Raw genomic sequence first — 27,305 nt, forward strand, 5'->3', positions numbered from 1 at the left:
GCTAAAATGGCCGAAGCGGCGGAGGCTCGCAGAGAGGAGGCGGTTGTGGCTGCTGCGGGGCCTTCCCCGTCCTCAATGGCGGCGGAGGAGGGGGGAACGACGTCCGTTGTCGCCGTAGTGGCCCCCGACGGGCAGGAGAAGGGCCCGGGCGAAGCCGAGGAGGAGGAGGCGCCGCCGAGGGAGGTGGGTAGGGCAAAGGCTGCATCCACATTGGGAAATAACCCGGTTTTGTACCGCTTTAAGTCTTTGTCTGGCTTTTTGCTATGGAATTCTGGGAGTTGGAGTTTGTCGTGGGGCCCGGAGCTCCGCTCCGCTCCGCTCCACTCCGGGCCCACAACAAACTCCAACTCCCAGAATTCCATAGTAAAGACATTAATAAAAGAACCCAGTTAGGACTATAGCTGAGTTGCAAATGGTTTTCTTCCTAGGTCAAAACTGAGGCGCCTTCAGAGCTGCCCCCGGGAGAAACAGAGGAGCCTCTGCTGCAGTCTTCGGCCAACAAGAGAATAAAGATAGAGGTAAAGGAGAAAAAGGAGAAAAGGCACAAGGTGGATGAAGACGAGATCCAGAAGATGCAGTGAGTAGCCCTTTATCTCTGCATGAAGGCAGCCTCTGCTGGCGCTGAATCCTAACCCTTACGGAGGACCCTGGCCTGATTGCCATTGCCTGGGAAGAACGCTGCTCTTCCTCCTGGTCTCTTGAGCGCGTTTTCTGAGAGGGCAGACTGATGCACACTTAATGGAAAGTACTTCATGGGGCTTAGTTGCAATCTAATCTCCTAAAAGATTATTATGTTTATTATTGTGTTTATTATTATTATTATTATTATTATTTATCTTTATATCAAACAAATACTTAATAGTTACTCCTAAGTTAGAATATTGAATTGCACTGCTGTCCCTTTTAGACTACACTTGTCCCTCCATATTCGCTAGGGTTAGGGGCACAAGACCCCTGTGAATGTGGAAAAACCGCAAATAACAAAAACACCTTGTTTTTACCTGAGAGAAGGACACCTCTCTAGGTATCTCTGGGTCCTCCAGTGCAACTCTGTGGCCAACGTCTGACAGACACCGGCCATAGAACTGGAGTGTTCATTCTGGGATTCTCTAGGTCCTTCAGTGCGACATTAAAGTTTACCATAAAGTTGCACTGGAGGACCTAGATGTCCCTAGAGAGAACATATTAACCAAATCCGTAAATAAACAGAGCCACAAATATGGAGGGCTGAGTGTCATTTGACTAATTTGGGTCCAAAAGGCCCATTTTTCCATTTCCCTTTATCTGCTGCAGCCGTTTGTGCCTCCCTTCAAAATGTTGTTCTTGGCATGAGGCCCCCTTGGGAGCACTATGGGAAGCAACATTGAGATCTGCATTGGGAGGCAGAAATGGGTGAAACTGCTCCCCCTCCCCCCCCCCCCCGTCCCAATTAGAAAGAGCATTCAGAATACACTAAGGGTTACAAATGGGGGGGAAAGCACTGGCGCCAACCATTTTACCATTTGAAATTATGTTATAGAACTGCATTGTCAAAAGCTGTGCATTTCCTGTAGCTTTAAGAAAGACACTAGTATTGTTAGATTAGAATGTTTCTAACTCTATGCTAAAATTGTTTTTCTCAAGAATACTAGTTTCCTCTTTTTCTGAAGAACAACTCAATCGTTACGAGATGTATCGCAGATCAGCTTTTCCAAAGGCTGCTATTAAACGGGTACAGTAGAGCTTTACTCCAGTTTATAAGTGTATCAGATTAACATGTTGATATGGCTTGATTATGAAGTATAAATATGGAGACTATAGAGGGAGTATATTGATTGGATAAATCTGCCATACAGATTACAGAAGTCTGTGATGCTGTTAATATGATTCAAACAAAGATCTACGAAACAGTGATACATTTATTGGCCAACCGAAATGCACAATATACTTGTTGCAAGTTTTCGAAGCTCCACTGGCTTTTTCATCAGGCAAGGTGTTACAAACCAAACAGGAGAAAAATTGGGGATGTTAGTAAGATGCCTGCATTTTGTTATTTCTGTCCTTAGTTAAGATGGTATGGGGAGGGTAAATTTTGCAGGCTGGTTCCTCCTCCTTCCTAGCCATGTGGCAATTGGGAGGTTTTCAAAGCCCAGGAAATTCAAAGTCTATTTGCATATCAAAAGGACTCTTCTCTACTAATATTCAAGAACAGAAATTAAAGTTCACATCTACAAAACTGAATTTTGTTGTATCTTCTCTCTTTTTCCCCCTTCAGTTGATCCAGTCAATTACTGGAACCTCAGTCTCTCAGAATGTGGTTATTGCCATGTCAGGGATTTCCAAAGTTTTTGTTGGAGAGGTGGTAGAAGAGGGTGAGTACTAAAAGAATAATCCAGATTTGGGGAAACCTTTCTTAATTTATGGGAAAGGTGATTAGGAAGTAGGGCTAATGAGGAAGGTAATGGCTGAGATCTTGTACTGCATGTTCTGAGAATAACACGCATGCCGTGCAGCTCTCCATCTTTCTCCTGCCCTCTCAAGCCCTGAGTGTTGTTACAGTTGTTAAATGGCAGGGGGAAATGACCAGGTTGCAAGGACTACCTCCTTTCTCACTGCTGTTCTCTAGCAAGAGAGGAAGGTTGACCAGGGTTTGTGTGATGTTCATATAACTGCTTAGTCCATAAAAAGAAACAAGATAATCACTAAACCACATAAGCAGTAGGATAGTAGTGCAAGCACTTGCTTCTGTAATCTAGATCTTTGCAGTATATCTAAAATACTCTTTGTATACTCTTGATTTTCAAGGTGTGTATAGGGGATTCTTATCCAGTCATATCTAAGTTAACCACAAATGGATTGGGTTACTAGCCCATATCCTGAGCTAATGAGTAGCAGTAACTTGACAATTATTTCCTCAGTTTTTATTTTTGAAATACAAATTATTTTGCTAATTACTGAAATGGTGTGCAGCATCTCTCTACTTACTCCTCCTACTCACATTAACTAACCAAGGTGCGTTACAGACCGCCTAAAATGGGTGGTCTCGCACCGCTGCCGGTTGCTGCGTCCGGGAACCGGGCGCAGCAAGAAAACAGCACCAAAATGGTGCTTCTTCCTGCGCCCCGGAAGTGGCGGCGTGAGGCGCGCACTCACGGCATCACTTCCGCCACACGACGTCCAGACGCTATGCGTCTGCGACGTCAAAATGGCAACACCCATCTATATAGGGCACCGCCATTTTGACGCACTCGTTATGCACGAGGGGCAAGGCGCGTCAGGAAGCGCCACCCCTCGTGCATAACAACGACGCCTCATGGGCCCGTCTGTAACGTGCCAAAGAGAAGCTAAGATACCCATTTTCTTTCTTTTTCCTGGGGTGCAATTAGAAGGCTGTACATAAGCAAGGAAGTATATTCTGAAACAGAGAAAATTTAGTATGCTGATTCTACCATGGTGATTTCAACATTAACCACCATCCATATCAAGTTCACCTTAGGTTTTCCACATGCTTTCTACTACTCTTGCCAATTAGCATTCATATGCAAATGCACAGAAACCAAAATTCTATACCACTCAGTCTTCATATGTACCATTTACCTTGCTTACCATATTAACCTGTTTATATGGCTTGATTGTTGTATGTGAAACTACACAACACACAAGAGTATTTTGATAGAACCCATCATGCTTTCAAATTAAGCTTCCCAAAGTATTTGCTGCTGTTCATGTCATTGTTGTTACAGAATAATGTTCAGGCTTTATTCAGAAATTTTGTTGAAAAGTCTACAAATGCATGATCTTGAATCTGATCTCTTTTCCTCGGTTGATCACTTACTGGAATCTTGTTAGTGACATGTATGCACGCATGGCTTATGTGTGTGCATGTCTTTGTAGATGAAGTGCAAGGTGCTATTCTGTAGCCATTTGTGGACTGTGCAACACTCTCCTTGTATATGTTAGGCTCTGGGAGGGGCAGTTGCTGCTCATCAGTGGGGAGGCAAAGTAGTAGGGAAACAGTTCAGATGATGTAGCTCTGAGAGGGATAGGAAGGTTCACTTCACCTGTGAGCACTCTCATTGCCTTTCCCCATACAGCCAAAAACAGGGCTGGTTTTTCATTGTCTGACTTGCCTCCTTACTCCTTTAACTCCCTGCTGGTAATAACAGCAGCAGCTCCTCCTGAGGCATGATGGTAGCTATGTGGAAGGGAGGTTTGGGGCCAGAGGATAGCCCCTTGCTCTCTGTCCAAAACCAGGATATATATAATAGCTGAACATGGAACTGCATGGGTGCAAGGCAATTTGATGTAGCATCTCAGCCTCTGTCTACAATTACATTATAGAAACACAATGATTTTTACCGTTTGTTATGTCACAACTACCCTTCCCAATGTTTCTGCAGAGCAAGTTCTGTTAGTAGTTGATAGTACTTAGAATAGTAAGGAATGTAAACTATAGCTGGCATCCAGTAGTAACTTACACACAGGTTAAAGTCATTTTTTGCCCATTGCAGAAGTTGAGATTCTCTAGTCACTTTTTGCTATGATCAAATTCCTTCCCCAAATCCATCTTTTATCTACTGTAGCCTGCCCAACCATAAATATTTACTAGAGAAGTGTCCTGCTATATTCTACCTCTGGAGATCATGATGGATGAGCTTGCCGGTTGTCTGCCACCTCTGACCAACCAGTAAAAGGCTACCGTATGTTGGGAGGGCTGCAGCAGGCAAAAGTTGAGTTGTGTGTGTGTGTGTGTGTCACAGAAGACATGATGTAATTCCACCTGGCAGAATTTTACACTTCATCCCTGTTGGGGTTTTTGTCTTTAGAAATACGGCATATTTTACAGTCATTTATGAGTGGCATATTCAGTGGATAAAATGGTTGTAAAAGGCTTCCTTTTCTTTGTCCAGCTCTAGATGTATGTGAGAAGTGGGGAGAGTCACCACCTCTGCAACCTAAACATATGCGTGAAGCTGTCAGACGGCTGAAGTCAAGAGGACAGATCCCCAATTCAAAATATAAGAAAATTCTCTTTCACTAAAAAGACACTGAGAAAGGACTAAGTGGAATGGGGTTTTCCAGGCTGGATTAAAAGAAGAAAACCTCTGCTGATGTTGTCAATACCAATACAGATCATCTGAAATCCTGGGTCCCTGCACACAAAAAACTTTACTGTAGGTAATTTGGACTGACTATAGAAGCGCTTTCCAAGTATGTTGAAGCACTAAACTGTATAACAATTCTATGATGAAACTATCTTTGAGGTGATAATTTGTTATTTTTTTTAAAGAAAATAATAAATTAACAAAATAAGAAATATGGTAATGTTCATAGAGCATTCAGGATGAGAAGTGATAAACTTTGCTTAAATGTTTGACCCAAGCAACATAACCAAACCATTTTTACAAAGTGTTACTGTTAAAGCAAAGACATGTAAAGAACCTCAAAACATGACAGGTCTAGTATATTTTTAAATGTGTTCAGAATTTTTTCTTCTAAATAAACAGTGACACTCATGTATTCTGTGAACTATGGAATGAATATGCTAAGTTGGTAAATTGTGAAATCTTCTTTTTTAAAGAAGAAAATCTGACCATAGAGGTTAAAGTTATCAGTGGGTAGCAGCCATAATGGCTGTATATTTCTTCTACTGGTATGTCAATTATTAAGGAGAAGGTTGTGTGTATTCTATATATGTCTACTTAGGCTTGTCACTGACCACTGTATGATGACAGATCTTTGGTCTGATCTAATATGGCTGATACTGTGGTCTGATTCTAGTGTCAGGATAAAATAATATTCTGCCAATGAAGTTGGAAACTTAAACTTGAAAAATAAGAAAAACAGAAACAGAGGTTAATTAGTTTAATTTACAACTTTTAAAACTGGTTCACAGAACCAATACAGTCATAGCAGGAAAAGATATACTGTGACAAATAAAACCTAATACTGTTGAAGGCTCAAATTCAAGTCAGATTTGTACCCCGTTCTCTGCCTGTGCTCATAACATTCATGGTTGAAGCTACAAAAGGCTGCATAAGAAATTAGGAGAGCTTCATAATAAATAAGAATTTCTTTGTGTCACTTACATTATACAAGAAATTTTCCTGTTGATTTCTTTTCACATGTAAATATAGCATTGAAAAAGAGGGTGTCTTTAAGAACCAAACCACACTACTAAAGTTTTGTAGCCAAACATGTTCCTATCAGCTTCAGTGGATTTCCTCCTCATTCCACTTGTAGAATCATAGTTGTCAGCAGAGGGGAAACATCTGGGTTAAACACACCACAACAACCTGATAAGCAGGGTCTTTTTATACTATATCTTATTCCAAATAGGCAAACTGTACCATACCCTTTGCTTACCAGCATCTCTTGTCTATATTCTGCTTTACTTTAAGCCAGATCCATAGTATTGGAAGTTGCTGGAAATGTTCAGAAGAACAAAAGTGCAAACACTGCACCATGCGCTTAACTACTCACTTTGGCCATACTTCTGACACATATGTTTTTCCTCTGTATCTGCAACATGCTCCAATTTGAATTAAAAATAGATAAATGAAGTTTTTGGCATTCGAGTGAACAGAAAGCAATGACAGCCTGTATCAGGTCTAACCCTTTTAGTGGCTAAGACCATCTTGTCTCACTCTTATGCATAAAAGATAAATAGGCACATAACAGACATCTTTACATGGATATTCATTCTTTGGATAGTTGGATCATGGGTTGCAAGTGGGGAAAGGCAAGGATGCAGTAATGTGTAAGCTTACTTCTGCTAACACAACAGAAATTTGCTTGCCTTCTACACATGGAAATACAACAGGTTTTCCATCTTGATGATTCTGATGGCCCATGTAACATGAGACTGAATATTTCTTTCCTGCTTTTGCTGCAAATTATAAAACTGTTTGCATAAGTGGAACCACTGGACTGTAAGAAAGAGTTCTTTCTTTGCAGAGCATTTCTATCTTTACCAGTCAAGTTCACAGAAATGCATTATTAACTAATACAACTCAGTATTATGTAATATAGCAGCAGCAGTATCAGTCCCGTAAAGGAAAATTTATAAACTTCAAGACCACCAGTTCTATTGATTAGGTAGGAGTGGATCTATACATAAGAGCTAGTTGTAAATCATGTTACACTTGATAACGAGTTTTTCTTTTGTTGCATTAAACAAGGGCTACCCCACTGAGGCATTTTCCAGTATGAAGAGGGAATTATATTTATGCATGGCCTGGGTTTCAGTGGAACGCTGCAAAACGGATGCCCTAGGGAAAAGGCAGAAGCAGCAACAGTTCATTGCACAGAAAAGGAACAACCAGAAGCTACAGCAGCACATGCAGTCTGATATGCAGAAATCATCACAGCTGAATTAATGAAAGTGACAGTGCCACAGCACAGCTGCAAAGCTTCCTGGAGTCCCCAGCCCTGTAGTTGCCTCAAGGGCCAGTGAATTATGTGAGGCAGCTGAAGACAGAGTCCCACCCCCACTTCAGAGCAAAAATCATTTTAAGCTGCTATCTCTGATTCACATTGTGAGGTCAGAGTGTCTGCTCCAAGGCAGATAAGCAAATGTCACATACTTCCCTACCACCCACCCAAAAGGCATTCTGTAGTTTAAACAGGGCTGGCACTGCCTTCAGCTACAAATTATTTAACAAGTACTAGTTAAAGATTAGCTGTTCTGACACTCTATTAACAAATCAAAATAATTTAAAGGAAAAACATGCTTATTAGGTTAAAGCCTATTACCCTAACCACATTCCATTTTGTTACAAGCAACATACTGATTTCCTCTAATTCTGAAAGGATATTACACAACAGCTTGTACTCAAGACTATTCATGAGCAAAACCTTTTAGCTTATGACATGGTACTATTTTAAATGGTCATGAATGTCTGCCATCTTTTTCCATATTGCATCCTAACACTATGACTGAATATAGAATGCATGTGTTTAACGCTAAACATCATTTTCCTTCTGTCTCCTTTCTTGCTTTCATAAAATGCTCTGGTGAACTCAGAAGCTTGCACATCATTTTGTGACCTTTTGTGTAATATAGGTACCACTAACATGTTTTTGCCATTTTTCTTATGGCCAACACAGCTACCATTGCTTTGTTTGTTTATATCTAAATGCAAAACTGTTGATTAACTCCCCCCCCCCAAAAAAAAACACACACAATGGTATAAATCTAATGCAATGCTCATTGTGGCATCAGGGTCTTTTTTTTTACTCCCTTCACCTCACAGCTCTTCCACAGCACCAAAAACATACTCCAGAGGGGTTCCAAGGCTTTCAGAACAGGCTTTAGGGTGCATTGGGGGATTCAACCCTACTTCCATTGCCCAAAATATTTTTATGTCAACTGGAGTACAGCATTTGATACTGGCCATTAGTTCCCTTTATCCTCCAAACCAGATCCACTGCAACATTTAATAGCCCTATATATGTGTACTTTAACTGAAAATTATTATAAGCATTCCAATGTCAACATTTTAAAATTCACATTTCTTTTAAAAAGTATGTCTAACAGAACCAGCTCCACAGTTACGGCTAAAAGAAACAGAAAAATGGTAGGAAATATCTGGAATTCAGCACAGCCTAAATGATTTCACAAAGACAACATAAGCCTTTGAATTTGCACCTTGGGGGCATTTGGTTTTGGGGGGGAAATGCTATGGTCTTTTGGTTGCTAGAACATGGGGCCTGAGTAGAATATCAATTTGAATTGAAATCACATAATGTGAAAAATTCCACATTCATATTAATCTAATCTAGCCTTCTCCAAAATGGTGGCCTCCAAATATTTTGGATCCCTCAATTCCTGACCAATGGTTATCTTGCCTGCGGCTGGTGGGAGTTCTAGTCCAAAACATTTGGAAGATACCACATTGGGAAATGAAACTCTAGTGGATCTCACAGGCGCCATGTGTTCACGTCCATTTTTTTGTCCAGCGCCTGCAACTAGCTTAAAAAAACAACACTCCAAACCCAATAACAATATTATATGAACAAAAAGGAAAACAAAACTAGACTAAATCTGTTAGTAGGGGAGTGTGGGTCAATATTCAAAGGTTTTGTTAATTCCCTGAGTTTTCAATTTGTTGGGGGTGTTATTAACAAAATGCCTTTACAGTTTGCTAGAAACAGAATTCAGTATATGCCATGTAGCTTGATAATTTAATTTCTATCATTTACAACAAAGCTACTTCATGTATGGTGAGAAAAGTCTACTGTTCATTTGTAGCTTGTGGCTTGTTAACATTTCTGAAACTAGCACTAATTGATTGGGGAGGAACAAACTTGTGTTTATATAAAGGATATATTTAAATATAAGACTCCCTGGATTGTTCAAAATGGGAATTTTCTTTCCTCCATGCTTTTCACATTTCTCTCTATCACATCTCAGTTTTGCTGCACCTTATTTGTGAAGGAAACCTCTAAATTATTTTGGACACATCATCATAGCACACACAAGTGAAATGCACAAGGAAAAAAAGGCTGATTATTCAGCAGCTTTACAATCACAGACCAGGAAAACTATTACCAGTATTAATCTGGTTACAGAATGTTGCAGGATGCAGTTTGCAGTTCACTGTTTACCAAATGGACCTTTAGGTATTGTACATGACCTAGAGGAACTGGCTGAACTCATTTCCTCTGTGAAGTCCAAAGTTTACACGTAGTATAACAGAGGATAAAAAAGGGTTTCAGCAAGTTTTAACAGACAAGAATAGGACATTTGTTGAACAAGCAGTTTCTCACAAAATTATACATAGAAAGCGTTGTGATAATGCACCAAGGCAAGGGTGGACAAGGTGAGAAGTGCTTGTGAAAAGACACAAGGAAGGATGGTGGCTCCCCACACTCCATTAACAGAAATTTATTGGAAAAGAAGAGTAGAAAAACAGTTTAATGGGTAATGATGGACATCTGAACTAGGGACTGATGATAGATTTGATGTTTCCCAATTCCTAGCAAACTCTTTTCCAGGACTGCATCCCATCCCCATTCTCATATGTCTTAGTTTCATTTGACTGCACTGAAATTCCAAGACATTTTAATGCCTAACAAGGCCCTAGGCTCAGTGGAATGACCATACTACATTGATGTATGGCAAGCACGTTTCCAGTACTACCTGCCAACTAAAGCAGGAATGACATAGGTTACAGTGAGAAAATTAGCAGTTTGTCAGCACCATTTATGAATAACTTAGATGGGGTACTTCTTCCTGTTTGACTCATAGCTTTTAGACTCAGCACTTTCATACTCTAGATGGAGTAAATTTCAAAACCCCAACACTGCTAATTACCTTTTCCCCACATGTTCACCTGCTGTCCCTCTCCATAACTTTTAATGGCACTCCATTTCTGCTCCTCAAAGCAGTAGCTCTGGACTGTAGATGGCCTAGTTAATGGCTTTGCAGACTTTTTGATGCTGGTAGTGATCTCTGTTTGTCCTGAGCATCTAAAGCCCAGGTCTCTGTTGTCAAAGTTGGAAAAGAGGATCATATTTCCTGATTTCCTGTAGTAGCCGCACTTTGTCCAGATTGGCTTCTGCAAGGGCTTTTTTGGTGACCTGGAGTTCTCTCTCCAAAACTGGCACTTCCTTCAGCTACAGGAGACAAAATAAGGAAAAGTATGTTTTCAAACATGTAAAATATCCCTGTATTGGATCGAGGCGGGTAACAACAAACAAGAGAACAATAAAAATGTTACACAACCACTCTCAATTAAAAACATAGCAAAACATCCTAAAATTCCCTCCCACCCTAAAATAGAGTTAAAACAGCAATTCCCAATAAAATGCTCTCAATAAAATCAATCACGATCACAGTCTGGTGGGAACAGCTGTGCAACTGGAGAGTGAACATTCCAAGATCGTCAGTTTGGGAAGGCCTGCTGGAAGAGATCTGTTTTTATTGCCTTCTTAAAGGCCTTCAAAGATGTTATATGGCGGATCTCCTTCGGCAGGTCATTCCAGATTTTTGCAGCGGCAACAGAAAACATCGTCTGGGAAGTTGTTACCAGTCTGGTTTTCTTAGACTGCAAGAGATTCATGCTTTAATTATCCAAAGAGGTATCCTTCCTACTAAGAGTGTGTGTAGATGAACAAAGCAATTTAATCTTGTGTAAGAACAGAGTGATTTCAGTGGATATGATTTCTACAGTTTATTCTACTGCCTATCAGGTATATGGTGGTTCAAATAGATTCCCACGCCTATCTACCAGAAATTCATATATCTATGAAGCTTCTTGAAACTCTACTCCATAAAGTGTTATCATCTACTCAAATGAAGCAAGTGCTTTTGTGGCTTGTAATGTAACGTCATTCATTTTTAGAAAACACAGGACTTGTGAGATCTAATACCAAAGTTTTCAGAGTAACTGGGAATACTTTCGTTTGCTGGCCTGAGAGACTTTTGCCTTGGGGATAAAAATCCTTTAAACTATGCAACCCTGCCATTTCCCAAAGAATATATTACAGTCTATAGGTAGAACAATGGATACAATTATGTTGAGTTTAATGGAGACTTCCAAGCCATGAGGTATTTTTCCATTTATGTTAGACATTTGACAGCTGAACAATATAACAAATTTATTGTAAGTTTTGGACAGGGGTGAGAAAAATATCTTCAAAATTATTTTTCTATCCATGGTTTTTTATAATTAAGTTTCTAATAGTATCTGGATACAAAAGCATGTAGAAAGAAAGCATCTGCACAACTAACTTAAAACCTAGCATTATAGTCAGCCAGTCAAATTTATTAATGCATTAGCAAATATCTCTATCATCTTAAGAAGGAAAAAATATGCCATAAATAACACCACACAAGCTACATCAATAGTTATTTATCTAGGCAGCATGTATCTTCTTTTGAAATATCCAAAATGCAAGGCAATCATTGACTGATCACGATGAATCAATGTTCTGCAGAAAGCCCAGGTTACAAGCAGCTTGTGTGTGCACTCTCATAGTAAGCACAAATACCTTCCAGTTTAACTTATGGAACAGGAACAGCATGGAGAGCCCTGAAACACTCACCCAACCCCACAAAGAAAGCCACCCACCATCTCCAATTACCTCTATTTTTACCAGATTCCTTCTCAAAATGGTGACAGGAAGTGATGCAATTTGACTTCTGGTTGCCATTTTAGGAAGGACTCGGATGAAGGCAGAGGTATTTTGGAACACTATTGGTGGGAGGATCCAAGAAGGGGGAATTAGTTCCTGGCCCCCATGCAGTTGCCCAGACGTGCACTGAATAAACTGCAAACTTAAGAACCATGATTTGTTAGTCATTTCCCCTTGCAGGAAAAGTTAAGCAGGAGCAATGGAACTGCATGCTGGCTTCACAGTAAGACAGAATCCTTGAAAAATCTTCTTTATTGTCATCAAAAGATCCTGCAGTGTAAAACAGTTAAACTCCAATATGCACACAGATCTTTATACAGGCTCCTAGTTTGCTGAATTGCCAGGAAATGCACCTAACTCTACTTTACAAATTTTGCAGAAAGGTATACAAACAACTGTGTGCTCTCATTTTTTTTCTAAATTATCTTCCAGCAATACATCTCAGTGGAAGCTACTGTATAATAGTGCCTTTTCAAAATGATTTATCAGTGTTTGAAATAAATTTGAGCTATCTCTGGGAACACTAAAAATAATAATAATAAAAATACTAAAAGATTTCTTTTTGGAGGAAAACATCTTGTAAACTAGTACTATAATGGAAAAGTTCATCTGGCTAATCTTTTATTGCTATTAATACAGCACTTTTTAATGAGACTCCTTTATGAGGAAATAACTATATTAAAAAGGTAGCAATTTTATTACTAACAAGTTTGCCCAATAATTAATTCTATATAAGAAGTTTCTGAAGAACAGTGTTTTTTGTACTAGAGATATGTTTATTAGATATGTTAACATAAACAAATTTTGACTTAAACCATCTCTAAGTAGCATGTTTTTATTTTATATAATTTTATGAGAATTATGGTTCATTTGGCATAAACTTTCATGGATTATAGTCCATCTCCTCACAAACATCCTTTTCATGGGCCATTTGATATGACACTAACATGACCAGCCCCAAGAAATGAGAAAACTCCATTAGGGTACACTGGCTACTAAACAAGACAGTTGTAATATTTTATATACAATAATAATATACACATTATACTCATAATTATATAGAATAACCTATTTTATTTCTTTTATTATGAGGCTATCAGTGTTGTCTTTGTTAACGCTCATTGTCACTCTGAAAGATGCAATAATCTGTGTTCCATTATTATGGCTTTTGGCTAAAACAATTAATATATATTGTATGGCATTGCTTCCAAAGTCTGCTTTAGAAAGCAGCCTTTGTGGAAAAGGTCATATTCTGTATTCCAGGCCTCAGGGAGAAGAAACCTTCACTTCTACAAATATGAAAGAATCGGAAGGAAACTGAAGCTGGAATTCCCAGAAAAGTGGAACACTCGAGCTAGAGATCCAAAAATATCCCCAGAAAATATAAACAGGTTTGTAGAGGGCTTTTTTCCCTACCTAATTTTGTTTTATGAGTATAAGTTGAAAATCTGATCATAAGGGCATATGGCATACCTGTAGCTCATCACTGGTTCCTGCCGAGATTCGTTCTACTGGTATCCGCTGTTTCTTATGTTCTTTCTGAAGTATTTTCTGCACAGAAGCTGTCTCTCCCTGTGCAGCTGGAGAGTAATATGGAAATGATACATAGATAAGATGAAATTAACTATGGAGTTCTTTTTAGAATGTTCTTTCTAGTTTCTGTGGCTGAAAAACTGAAGATAAAGAAAGGCTATTGCTGAGCAGCAAACTCAGTGGCAGTTAAGAGTTCCCTTATCCTTTTAACAATTTTACTTTAAGAGTTCCCTTATCCTTTTAACAATTTTACATAGCAGATATCTTAAGCATTCTATTAGTTATCTCAATACGTCGGTAGCAAACAAGGAAAGGTGAGATGCGCTAAAGATATCTAGAAGATGTAATTATTTTAGTGGCAGCCTCTTCTAGCCAGTGCTACTAGAATACATGGTACTGACCTGTTACAACGAACACTCCATCGTCATTGCAACAAACAACAATGTGATCCATTGCTAAGATTATAGGGATAGGGCCAGGAGAAGTAGGATACACTCGAGGACTGTCATCCTGTAAAACAAATAATAGCTCGTTATAAAAATTGTTCTCTCACAAATTTATAGCAACAATATGACCAGCATTTATGATACCACAAAAAACCAAACCAAAACGAATGGATGGAACCCAAGGAAGTTGAATTCACACAAAATGCACTTCTACAGTACTGTCTGTATGGAAGAAATCCTATGACAGATACCTCTCAGATACCATCTCAGATATGGTAGATATTTCATGACAGCAGTCTCTCCTTATGGAGTACCAGTACCAATGGCTCCCTGGCTTTGCATTTAGCTGGAGGCAGGCAGCCAGTGCTGCTACTACTGAAACAAGGAGACCAAAACGTGCATGGCTCTTTGGGATTCTTGCCATAATGTTTCATTTATTTATAGGCCTGAAGTGGCTTGTAAGTCATAGAACTGATCTTTTCCTTGTTCAGACATTGTATTCTGTCACCAAATCATTGTATCCTGTTACCTCATCTGTCTCTGCTACCTTCTATTGGAAGATGTTAAGATCAATCAAGTTAGATAAGTTTTTGAGTAGAATAAAGTTTTTACCTTTGATGGGTCATCTAGGAATACAGGGCCTCAACAGATAGGCCAAAATAAAGCTGCTTCAGGTCACTTTGTGGGTATACTGTTTAAATGATGCATGCATCCTAAGAGGCCAGAAGCCGCACCAAAGCCATGCTACAGTCCTAAGGACTTGAGCACAGCTTTGGCGCAGCTTCTGGCCTCTTAAGATGCATGTGTCATTTAAACAGCATACCTCCAAAGTGACCCGAAGCAGCTTTATTTTGGCCTGTCTGTTCAGGTCCACAGATAGTCAAAATAAGATGGATTCAATCCCGTTTGGAGACAGGGCATTTAGATGACACATGTCTCAAGGCAGGATTGAATCCAGATAGAATGTGATTTATGGTGGGGGAAGCAGGATTAAAAAAGAAAATGGTTTTATCCGCTCATTCATGGAAAATGCGCATCTTCGGAGGTACGTCTGAATGCACCGACTAGAAAGATGCTTCATAACCTAAAAAGGTTAATATTTCCCTGTGTGAACGAATAGTCACATGGGATGCTTTTTAAGAGGTGTGGCTATATAATGAAAGGAAGTGCTTGTGCAGTGTGAATAAAAGGACACTGAAGCTTCACCTACCAGATGTTACATTAGTGGAAAGTGATCAATTTGATTTTCACTTCCCATCTGGACTCCCACTCAAATTCCAGCACCATTTTCTCCTTGCTCCTGTGCACCTGCGCATCATTAACGCTGTGCACCGTCAGCATTCCTTTTTGTTGGGCATAACAGAGCAGTGTAGTACTAACTGCTTTGCCTATAGATTGCAGGGTTAGTGCCAGTGCAGGCCACACAGCTGACATGGCATCCATGGTATCGGTTAGCTCCTGGTACCGATGTCAATAGCATCACTGAGACAATATGTAGGGTCATAGGGATGTGGCCTTTGTAGCATTGTTCCTCTGTCTCTGCAATCATGTGCAGGCACACAGGAACATGGTTTTTATAACATTGTTCCTGTGTCTCTGCAGTCATGTGCAGGCACAGAACAGAAGCAAGAAAAATAAAAAATAAAAAAATTAACGGTGTGAGCACTGCGGCTCAAAGCCGTATTTTATCTGCCTGGTGTGGATGGGTCATCAGCATTGGGGCTGGCTTCAGTGCTAGCAGTCTGTTTGGCAGGCCTCAATCCAGCTTCAGAAAAGGCTACTTGAAGCCAGTTTTTCCTGCCTGTCTGTTCCCCCACTGCCAAAAGTTTGCTAAAAGTCTCTCGTGTGTATCTTCAGTAACGTTGGATCCTAATTTTAATGCAGAACACTATCTGTGTAATTTCCTAGAAAGGGCTGGCTCCTCATCATACTCTTTATAAGTATTGGATACATACTGAGCAAGTAAAATCACCCAGGCAATCATAACAGGAAGCAGGAGATTTATGCTTCCTCTTCTCCATTTTGTACATTTGCAGATTTATCTTTTATTGTTGAAATAATTAAGGAGAAATTAAGGAGAATTTTGGATCTGAGGTACTTTACATTCTAAGGGAGGGAAAGAGAAGGCTTAAGGCATTACACACCATCTGTATGGTCAGATCAGTTTCATGTTCTTCATATTTATACTGGCAACTTGCAATATGAAAATGGAGCTTTTCTATCGGGCAACTTATTTAGCACTGAGACCTTTAAAGGCAACTTTAATATAGAAAAGGCGTTTTTCTCATTTCAGATACTAAAAACAAAACCATATGTGTTGTTTTTTGTGGGGTTTTCGGGCTATGTGGCCATGTTCTAGCAGAGTTGCTTTCTGACGTTTCGCCAGCATCTGTGGCTGGCATCTTCAGAGAATGTTTGCCTAGAAAGGACTTGGCTATATATATTGTGTGACCTGGAAAGGCAGGAGTGATTTGCATGTATATGTTTGTTGCTAATTGCAGTCCTCAGGTTGTGAGGGTCTGCACAAGAAGATTAATGTCTGCTTGATTAGTGCTCATTGTCTGCTGGGAAACCCCTGACCATGGGAGATTTCTCATTTGCATTTGATGTGTCTTTATCTTGCTATCTTTCAGGACTGATAGCCAAACCTTGTTTACTTTATGGGATTCCTCTTTCCTGTTGAAATTGTCCAGGTGTTTGTGGATTTCAATGGCTTCCCTGTGCATCCTGACATGGTAGTGGTTGTCATGGTCCAGAACTTCAGTGTTTTCAAACAGTATTTTATGCGTTGTGTGCCTTCAAGTTGTTTCCGATTCATGGTGACCCAAAAAGCAAACCCATCACAGCATATTCTTGGCAAGATTTGTTCAGAAGGAGTTTGCCATTGCCTTCCTGTAAGGCCAAAAGTGTGACATGCTCAAGGTCACCCTGTGGGTTTTCATGGCCGAGTAGGAATTCAAACCCTGATTTCCAGAGTCATAGTCCATTGCTCAAACCACTATGCTGTCTCTCTAAATCATACATATACAGAGTTCACTTTATTTTATGAATTCCACTGTCAAAAATCTCAAACTATTATCTTCTGCACTAACCACAGAATGCATCTAAGCACATGTTTCAAATGAAATTTCAAGTGAAGTCTTTTTCCAGGGGAAGAGGACACAAAGGGGGAGAAATAGCATAAAACTTGGTGATGGGAGTATTTTCAGTAGGGCACTTAATTATCTCAGTGAAAATGTAAGAACATAAGAGCAACAGTATCCTCTTTTTTTATCTTTTTATAGAATAGTTTCTCCAATCCGCTGAATGTTTTGATTGTCATTTTTTGCACTTTTTCAATCTACAATATCCTTCTGAGATATGCTGACCAGAACTGTATAGAGCATTTGAGGTGTGGCCACACCATAAATTTGTACAAAGACATTTTGATATCAAAAGTCTTATTTTTGACCCATTTCCTAATGACCGCTTAGTCTTAGACTGTACCTTTTTCACCACTGCAACTCACTGAATGAACATGCTTATCACGTTATCCACTATGACTCTAAAATCACTTTTGTGGAATAGTCACAGCCAGCTCCAGCCCTAAATTACAATGGTATTTGCATTTTTGTAGCTCCTTGTTGGAATAGCTCTAATCAACTTTTGAGCCTTAATAAGGCTAGCTTTGAAGAGAGCCTTCCCCTCTCCCTCTTTTGCTCACCCTATTCTCAGCCTTCTTTTCTGTTGCATTATACTTGTGTTATTTCATTGTATTTGCTATTTGTTATTATTATGTTCGCCATTACTATTATGCTTTATTTTGTATCCTTTGTATATATGGGTTTTGTATGATTTTGTTATATATATTGTTTGTTACCCTTTTAAGCATTTATAGATAAGGCCTTTTTATAGTATCTTGTCTCAATTAGTCTCTTTTCAAATCCATTGTTCCAACACTTCTCCTAGTATGAAAACATCATTTTGGAATGCTTAACAACTTTTATCTTAGCCAACCTGATAACCTCAGTACTCAATCTCCAAATCCAGATCACTACTCTGGAGTCTTCGATGAGAGGCTTTGTCAAAGTCCACATCTGCAATAGATCATCCCTATCTATTTGTTTGTGGACCTTCTTTAATAACACTAAAAGGTTAGTCAGGTGGGTTTTGCAAAAGCTATGTTGATTCTTTTTCATCAACATTTGTTCTCCTATACGCTTGAAATTTAATCCACACAACCTCCAATCCCTTTCTTATGTTTACAGTACAGACACATGTACCTTCAGGGTAATCTTGGTATCCACAATTTCAATCTTCATGGGGATAACTTCAGGGATAACTTCATCTTCAAGGAAGAGTCCAAGGCTAGACAGAGAGGAAGTCAACAACTCTGCATGATAGCTATGGACCAACATGTGAAAAAATCCATTTCGGACAGCCAGAGGTGAGTGCACTGCAGCATTTGGTCCTATTTCAAATCGTAAACATACATCAGGCTGGGACTTATTAGTTTCAGTGGATGCAGGCCTCTCTGAGTTTGGGTCTCCTGGAAACAAAAAGTTATTGTAATGGATTTATGCTACAGTGCTGATAATTTTATAGTAATATTTATCTTTTGGTTAGAAAAGCTGTTGAACTAATGTAATTACATTTGTTGGTACAAGACACAGTTACTTCCAAAATATCCATGGTGAATGATTTAAGTCACTTTACCATCAGTTTTCCTGATGGAAATAACAATTACAGTAAGACAGACAGAATACTCTGTTACCCAGATAGTTTATTTTCTTGCTTATGGATGTCTTATTTCAAAAGGAAGTATCTCTGCGTTTGACTACCAAAATAATTAAACTCATTATACACATATAGAAACTTAACTTTATCAAGTAGACCTTTTACTCTGTCCTTTACTAAAACTGACATTTAAGACTCCATTTCTTTTTAAACTTGGGTGCTCTTATACAAACAGGAATCTTTTTATATTACCAGTCCAATGTGATCCTGCTTTATCTTATGCCCTCTAATGTTCAAAAGTTGTATAACAGAACATAAGAAAGAATAATCAGTTTAAAAGTTTTGCTATTAAAGCAGAGGTGGCTGGTCCCCAGAGAACAGGTAGGGCAAGGTAGCCAAATGGAAAAGGAGCCAAAGTAAACAGTATGTGATTTCAACTCATTCTAGTTTTGCCTCATTTCTCTATCGCTTGCAAAGATATGGAGTACCACTCCTTAACATTTAATACCAAAATGAACTGAAGAAAAGTGTCCTAGTTGGTTCAGTAGGCTTACAGACTATTCTTCTGTTGAGGGTGGGAGGTGTTCTCTACCACTGTTTCTACGCATAAAACAGATGGGAGAGGTGAAATATTTCTTTTGCCCTAATGGAACAGCCCCCACTGTGCTAACCACCACTGAGTCTGAAGACACAAGGGCAGCCCAGGGACAGCAGCCATGCCCTCTTTTTCACATTAACACAAACCGTACAGTGCTATCTTACACACACACACACACACACACACACACACACACACACCTGTGAAATTTAATGTAAATTGGGATGGGACTTAAACAGCAAAAACAAATGTGTGAGTCACAAGACATGTACAAGCAACAGGGAAGGAGTCAGTTACTATATTGCAGGGTAAGTAACATGTGCTCCTCTGGTGGGTGGTATCTAATTATTAGGTAGGGCACAATGGGAATCACAGTCCAGAAACAGCCAGAGATGTCAGGTTTTCCCCATAACTGCCTTACTGGGACATAAGTCTTGATTACTTTTCTTCCAGCCCAGAGGAGAGGATGTACTACTATGCAGGACCTGTAGTGTTTGGTTCTTCTTACCCATCAACATGTGCAGCAATTAATAGGCTGAGATCTTAAAAGAGGAGTATATTTGTGTAACATTCCATAACACTAATGGCTTCACTTTCTGAGCATGTGAACAGGGAGCCAGTAGCAGAATATGAAGACTCCCAAATCTGTGCCTCCTGTTCCTATAAAGGCTGGTATTCAGGGAACTAAGGGAATAAAAGAGATAGTATCTTGGACAATTATTTGTGCCACAGGACAGATGACTGTTCAAGCCACTCCCTCCCACAGTGTCATGACTCTGGGGGCACCTCCTCTGCACCAAAGCCACATAATTAAGAAGTGGTCATGACACAGAGCTAGCAGATTTCTCTTCCCCACCGCTGCTAAAGGTAAAGGTGTCCACTTTGACGTGAATGTCTAGTTGTGTCTAACTGTAGAGGGCAGTGTGCATCTCCGTTACTAAGCTGAGTGAGTCAGCGTTGTAAGAGACGACTCCATGGTCATGTAGCCAGCATGACTAAACATCAAGACACATGGAACACTACCTTCCCACCAAAGTGGTACCTATTTATCTACTTGGACTTTTACATGCTTTTGAACTGTTAGGTTGGCAAAAGCTGGGACTAGTGACGTGAGTTCACTCTATCATGCAGTGCTTTGGTTTTGAACTGCCAATATGCCAACTTTGCAATCATCAGAGTCACTGTCTTCAGCACTAAGCCACCGCTGCCTCACCCCTGATACTCCTTTTTTCTTCCTTTCCTCCCTGCCACCTTTTTTTTCATAATCGTCACCTTTGCCATTGCTGATATAATTAGGCTGCCAGCAGAGCCAGAAGGACCTATGCCACAACACCCACACATTATAATTCCCTCTTCCTTCATTAATCAAAATCAAAACCCAGTCTAACATGCAGAGAATTATGGATTCAGGATTTCTAGCATACCTCTCAGTATTTCTCTTTACCATTGTATTTTTGCAGCCCTCTTTCTCCCTTACCCTACATTTACTCGACCTTCCATTTTCACATGACACCATACAATTAATTGCATGCCTTCAGCTGGTAGACAGAAGCAGCAAATAGTGAACAAAACATCAGTTTTGATAAGCTTCACTTGTGCATACCCATCACAAAACCTAGACTTTAAAAAATAAAACCAAATTGTACATCTATATTCCATACTGCCATTATTACGCGGGGGGGGGTGTGTGTGCAGATGGGCAGAAGCCAGCACTGTGAGCAGTGGAACTGGGAGGAGAACAACTCCCGCTTTATGTCATCACAATCTGCTCAGAGGCATTTTAGGGTAGAAGAGACAGATGGTATATTCTGTTGCACTAAGTAACTACGGTTCACACTGTGTTGGCTTTTGCCTCTCCAACTTTTTCCTCACCCTCTGCTGTTTTGCTAACTCAAAACTAAATTTCATCTGGTTTTTTTTTTTCCTATGAAGGGAAAAATTCCACAAAAAAAGATTTCCAGATCACTGTTATTTTATACCCCACCTTTTACCAAAAACTGGGATTCACAGTGGTTTACATTTATTATGCCTACAAAGCGCCTTTGCCTATACAAATCACAGGAGCTGCTAAATTGTAGCCAATGTCCTACTGCCTAATAACATACCTGGGAAGTCACCTTGCAGAAACTGCCACATATTTATATTTCCTAGGTGTTCAGGGTTTAGCTGTGTAACCTGAAGGGCAAGTGCCATGTCTTCTCCTTTTGTTTCTATCACACAGTTTACTTCATTCATTTTCAGCAACAAGATGGATACCTGAAACAAAAACCCATAGCAAAAATGGGTGTTACATCATAGTCACTTTTCCCCAAAGTTCTTCCAGAAACAACAGTAAAAAGTATGGGGATCAGGAGCTAAGAGGAATTGCTGACCAGCTGGGGACTGGAGTCCTGCCCACTCAGAGAAGCTGAGCTGTTGATATATGTTGATCCTCCTTCCTCATCTGCTATTGGGCTTGCTCGGATATCTGAGTTACTGAGGGCTTGGGGAAGATGTCCTGGTGTAAAAGGATCCATGCTAGGCTCTGAAAAGAAATTAAAGAGTTAAGAAGCAGTACTTAAGAGGCATTGATATCAACTTTTCTACTATTCTTCTAGCATGGACCGAGTTGGTAGAATCCAAAAACATCTGACATAATTACATTGTTAGAAAATGAATTAATTTTACAACTAATGCAATATTTCTGTAGGTTCTTGAACATATTGTCTGCCTTAAAATCCCTTTGAGTCACCCTCTCAATATCACTCCTAATATAAATTTCCTAGAATCCCTGCTCCTGTCATCTTGCCACCAGGAAAACGGTGACTTTTAAACATAAGTATATTGGGAAAATGGAACTGAAAGATGCTTTTGTGTGAATAATACAAATATGCCCCAATGTTTAAGAATTCTGTTTGCTGTTGTTATTAACTGCCCTCAAGTTGGCCCCAACTCATGACCCCCGCTGCTCTCCTTAGGTCCTGTAAACAGAGTCCTGTGACTTCCTTGATTGAGTCTATCCATAGGGCCTGTAGTCTTCCTCTCTTTCGACGACCTTCAACCTTTTCTAGCATTATTGTCTTTTGCTATGATGTTTTCTATGATGCCTTGGTTGATACCTGGAATAACAATCTTACCAGGGCTCCTGAGTGTCCTTTCCAGCCAGCTCCTAATAAAAAACCAGGGTACACTGAAGATCTTCATAAAATGAAGCGGACTGTGCAACAACTAGAGCACCGCTGGCGGAAACATCAATGTTTATCCAACAAGGCACTCCATGAGATCCTATTGAAGTCCTATGGAGTGGCAATAGATGCAGCAAAGAATTCCTTCTATGCTGCACGTATTGGATCCGCTGAGTATCGTCCAGCAGAGCGGTTTAGGGTGGTCAAAGAGCTAACTCAACGGTCTCCCACCCTAAACATATTATTTGAACCAACTAAAGCCTGCTGTGATGCTTTTAATAACTTCTTCGTGGATAAAATCTCTTGGATAAGGGCTGATCTGGATGCCAGCATTATAGCAGAGATGGGAAGAGACCAGTGACTCTGTGGACCTTGTAGACTGGATCATTTTGAGTTTGTACATACTGATGAAGTGGGCAAGATTCTTGGGCGGTTTACAGACCGCCCCTTTGGAGTGGCCTGTTCCCGCCCCTTTCCCTGCCAGATTGGGGCCTCAGCTGCCACAGCGGCAGCCTCTGAGGCCCCGATCCGCCGCTACCCAGGCTGCAGAGAAGTGGCAAAAGGCCGCTTCCCTACAGCCTGGAAAGGGGTGTCCTTGGGGCTTCATGCCCCAAGGACACCTGATGGTGGCGGGGACAAAAAGAAAGGGGCCGCTTGGCCCCTTTCTGCTTTGTGTAGCTAGCGCAGCTGTCTAAAGGCTGTACCCAGTGACGCAAAGCTGGAAGGAGCTCCGTTTCGGAGTTCCTTCCGGCGCTGCGGAAAGGGCGCCCCAGGCATCCTTGCACAGTGCCAGCATGTCACTTCTGCACTGCTCCGTTTGGAGGCGGCATGGCCGTGATGTCCCAATGGCGGTGCCCATGTAGAATGGGCGCCGCCATTTTGTACGTACTAGATACGTACTAGGGTTAGGGCGTCCGGAAAGAACACCCTTTCCTAACCCTAGTACGTACCTAGTACGTACTTTGCGCGCGTCTGGAACGCGCCTTGGATGTGTCAGGAGGACGATGTGCCCTCTCGATCCTTGCCCATCATGGTTGACCGCCCAGGGAGAGGATGCAGCAAAACCATTACTACAATCTATAATCAATGCGTCCCTCAGGGAGGGAAGATTTCCATCACAATTAAAGCAAGCAGTCGTTAGACCGCTTTTGAAAAAACCCTCCTTGGATCCCCTGGTGAGAAACAATTATAGACCGGTCTCTCTTTTACTATTTTTGGGCAAGGTGATCGAGAGGGCAGTCGCCTTCCAGCTCCAAGCTGTCTTGGATGAAGCCGATTATCTAGACCCATTTCAAACTGGTTTCACGGCAGGATACGGGGTTGAGACCGCCATAGTCATCTTAGTCGATGATCTCCGTCTGGGTATCGACAGGGGAAGTGTGACCCTGCTGATGCTCTTGGACAACTCAGTGACATTTGATACCATAGACCATGGTATCCTTCTGGAACGCCTGAGGGAGTTTGGTATTGGAGGCACTGCGCTCCAGTGGTTCCATTCCTACCTCTCAGGCAGATTCCAGATGGTGATGCTGGGGGAACAGCTGCTCTTCCAAGAGAGAGCGGACATCTGGCGTCCCTCAGGGCGCCATTCTGTCCCCCATGCTTTTCAACATTTACATGAAACTGCTGGGAGAGATCATCTGGAGACATGGGGTGCGGTGTCATCAGTACGCTGATGACACGCAAATTTATTTCTCTATGTCCCTGACTATTGCAGTGACTAGGGATGGCATCTTTCCTCTGGATGCCTGTCTTGGATCGGTAATGGGCTGGATGAGGGAAAACAAACTCAGACTGAATCCAAAGAAAATGGAGGTACTCGCGACAGATACCCCAAGTCCAGGGATGGAGTTTTGTCACCCAGTCCTGGATGGGGTCACACTTTGCCTAAAGGACGAGATTCGCAGTTTGGGAGTACTCCTGGATCCGTCCTTACAATTGACATCCCAAATAGATATGACGGCCAAGGGTGCTTGGTATCAGCTTCGGTTGATACGCCAACTGCGTCCCTACCTGGACCAAAAGGACCTTGAAGCAGTAGTACTTGCACTGGTAATCTCTTGGTTAGATTTCTGCAATGTGCTCTACTTGGGGCTACCATTGTACCAAATTTGGAAGCTTCAATTGGTTCAAAATGTAGCAGCCAGATTGGTCACCAGAACATCTAGGTTTGACCATATAACACCAATACTGAAATCTCTTCACTGGCTGCCAATTAGCTTCCAGGTGCAATACAAGGTGTTGGTTATTACCTTTAAAGCCCAAATGGCTCGGGCCCGAGTTACTTGTGGGAGTGCATCTCCCTACATAATCTGCCCTGCACTCTAAGAACATCTGGGAAGTTCTTACTAGAATATTATTATACCAGGTTAATGACAACTTCACATAAGGCATTCACTGCTGCAGCCCCAATATTATGGAATGACGTACCGGAAGAGATCCATCTCATTACTACCTTAGAGGCCTTTTAGAAGGCACTCAAAACGGATCTCTTCCGGAGGGCTTATCCACTGAATTCCATATAAAAAGGTTATGACTGCTCTTCCTTGACTCTGATTGTTGGCTAATGGACGAATTGTAATTTTTAGAGAACTAATAGGAATCCTTGGTAAATTCAGCGTTTGTATTTTATTGTTGTATTGATTGTAAATTGTACTAAGTGTCCTAAGGTTGTAATCCCACCTCAATCCGTGGGAGAGGCGGTAGGTATAAATAAACTATATTATTATTATTATTATTATTATTATTATTATTATTATTATTCCTTCTCATGATGTGGCCAAAATATGATAATCTTAGCTTCAAAGGAGATTTCAGGCTTGATCTCTTCAAGGACCCATTTGTTTGTCTTTTTGGCTATCCACAATCTCCTCCAGCACCACACCTCAAATGAGTTGTTTTTTTATTATTATTATTTACTTTTTTCACTGTCCAGCTCTCACATCTATACATGGGGGTGGGGAAAACAATGGCTTGGACAATTCTAACTTTAGTGCACAGTTGTGTATCTTTGCCCTTTAGGATCTTGACTAGTTCTTTCATAGTTGCCCTTCCCATTCTTAATCTTCTTCTGATTTCTTGACTGCAGTCACCATTCTGATCAATGTTTGATCCTAGCTATGGGAACTCTTTAACTATTTCAATTTCCTCATTGTCTGGATTGAATTTATGTATTTCTCCCATGGACATTATTTTTGTTTTATTCATGTTCAGTAGCTTGCCTTTCAACCTTCATCTTTGAACTTCCTTAGTCAATTTTCCAAGTCTGTGATGTTTTCCGCTAGTACAGTTGGCCCTTGGAATCTGAGGGGATCCATTTCAGAGGGGCCCCCCACAGATACCAAAATCCACAGATACTCAAGTCCCATTGTCCCCAACGGTGATGTGGCCACGTGGCCATACCACCACTGGGAACAATGGGACTTCACTGGCCCTCACGCGGGGATACCTTTTTTCCTCTCTTACTTGACACATGTGCGTGCCAGGAGGCCACTGCCACTTCCTCCTCCCACATCCATTTCATCCCTCCCTGCTCTCAACAATGGCAGATGGGCAGCTAGAGGCATGGGGCTACTGGCTGTTGCTTTCTCCTCCCTCCCTCCCAGCTCTCACCGGTGGGCAAGCCAGCAGCTGGTGGTATGTGATCACTGCTGCTGCTGCCACCTCCTCCTGCCTCCTCTTTCTCCCTCCTTCCCTCCTCTCACCGGGAGCAGGTGGGCAGTTGGAGGTATGGAGCTGCCACCATCGCTTCTTCTACCTCCTCCTCTTCCTCCTGCCTCCTCTTCCTCCGTCGCCAGTGCTGCCTCAATTTGGGCTTGTCATCCGCGGATGCTCACATCCACGGATAGCAAGTCCGCAGATATCAAGAGCGGACTGTAGTATAGCATTGTCCACATATCTTAGATTGTGGATGTTCCCTGCTACTATCGTCACTTCTTCTGAATCTAAATCTGCTTTTCTTATTATATGTTCTGCATAGACCATAGACCATGGTATCCTTCTGGGACGCCTGGCAGAGGTGGGAATCGGGGGCACTGCGCTCCAGTGGTTCCGCTCCTACCTCTCCGGGAGGTCCCAGATGGTGCAGCTGGGAGACGTGTGCTCCGATGAGAGGCCCCTTAAAACTGGGGTCCCTCAAGGGGCCATTTTGTCTCCCATGCTATTTAACATTTACATGAAACCGCTGGGAGAGATCATCCGGAGACATGGGGCGCGGGGTTATCAGTACGCTGATGACACCCAAATAATCTTCTCTATGTCTCCGACTGATGCAGTGACTGGGGATGGCGTCTCTCCTCTCGTGGCCTGCCTAGAGTCAGTAATGGGCTGGATGAGGGAAAACCGACTCAAGCTGAATCCAGAGAAAACGGAGGTACTAGTGATAGGTTCTCCTGGTCCAGGAATGGCGGTGGTTCCACCTGTCCTGAATGGGGTCACGCTCCCTGTGAAGGACTCAGTGCGCAGTCTGGGAGTGCTTCTTGACTCGTCGCTTCACCTGACGGCTCAGGTGAATGCGACGGTCAAGAGCACCTGTTATCAGCTTCGGCTGATTCGCCAGCTGCGCCCATACCTGGCCCAGAGGGACCTAGAAACTGTCGTACATGCTCTGGTAACTTCGAGACTGGATTTCTGCAATGCACTCTACATGGGGCAACCCTTATACCAAACTTGGAAGCTGCAAATGGTGCAGAATATGGCGGCCCGGCTGGTCACTGGTGCTCCCAGGAC

At 41.3% G+C, this 27,305-nt stretch overlaps 2 protein-coding genes across 3 annotated transcripts in view; one reads left to right on the top strand and one right to left on the bottom strand.

The window, feature by feature from the left end:
• TAF11 (TATA-box binding protein associated factor 11) lies at nt 1-5,495 on the top strand. Its single transcript, XM_089514690.1, has 5 exons — nt 1-183; nt 429-577; nt 1,624-1,711; nt 2,255-2,351; nt 4,890-5,495. Exons 1-5 carry the CDS (start codon nt 7-9, stop codon nt 5,018-5,020), a joined length of 642 nt encoding a protein of 213 aa, XP_089370816.1. The 5' UTR covers nt 1-6; the 3' UTR covers nt 5,021-5,495.
• Nucleotides 5,496-5,829: 334 nt separating this feature from the next.
• BLTP3A (bridge-like lipid transfer protein family member 3A) overlaps nt 5,830-27,305 on the bottom strand; it is a 75,754-nt gene continuing 54,278 nt past the window's right edge. For both annotated transcript variants that reach the window (XM_089514689.1, XM_089514688.1), the window contains 6 exons: nt 21,786-21,937; nt 21,519-21,669; nt 18,362-18,627; nt 14,055-14,163; nt 13,594-13,700; nt 5,830-10,599 (listed from right to left, as the gene is read on the bottom strand). In XM_089514689.1, the coding sequence (XP_089370815.1) occupies nt 10,474-10,599; nt 13,594-13,700; nt 14,055-14,163; nt 18,362-18,627; nt 21,519-21,669; nt 21,786-21,937 (911 nt within the window). In that variant the 3' untranslated portion in view covers nt 5,830-10,473. The remainder of the gene's footprint in view (nt 10,600-13,593; nt 13,701-14,054; nt 14,164-18,361; nt 18,628-21,518; nt 21,670-21,785; nt 21,938-27,305) is intronic.

Source organism: Sceloporus occidentalis, unplaced genomic scaffold, assembly GCF_023333645.1.
Source record: "Sceloporus occidentalis isolate IW3139 unplaced genomic scaffold, rSceOcc1.0.p SCAF_3, whole genome shotgun sequence".
NCBI lineage: Eukaryota > Metazoa > Chordata > Lepidosauria > Squamata > Phrynosomatidae > Sceloporus > Sceloporus occidentalis.

Excerpts from the sequence above, each read along its gene's own strand:
- TAF11 (XM_089514690.1), top strand. The coding sequence starts at position 7 with ATGGCCGAAGCGGCGGAGGCTCGCAGAGAGGAGGCGGTTGTGGCTGCT. Across the intron at positions 578-1,623 it reads GACGAGATCCAGAAGATGCA|AATACTAGTTTCCTCTTTTT; the intron begins GTGAGTAGCCCT and ends GTTTTTCTCAAG. Across the intron at positions 1,712-2,254 it reads CAAAGGCTGCTATTAAACGG|TTGATCCAGTCAATTACTGG; the intron begins GTACAGTAGAGC and ends TTCCCCCTTCAG.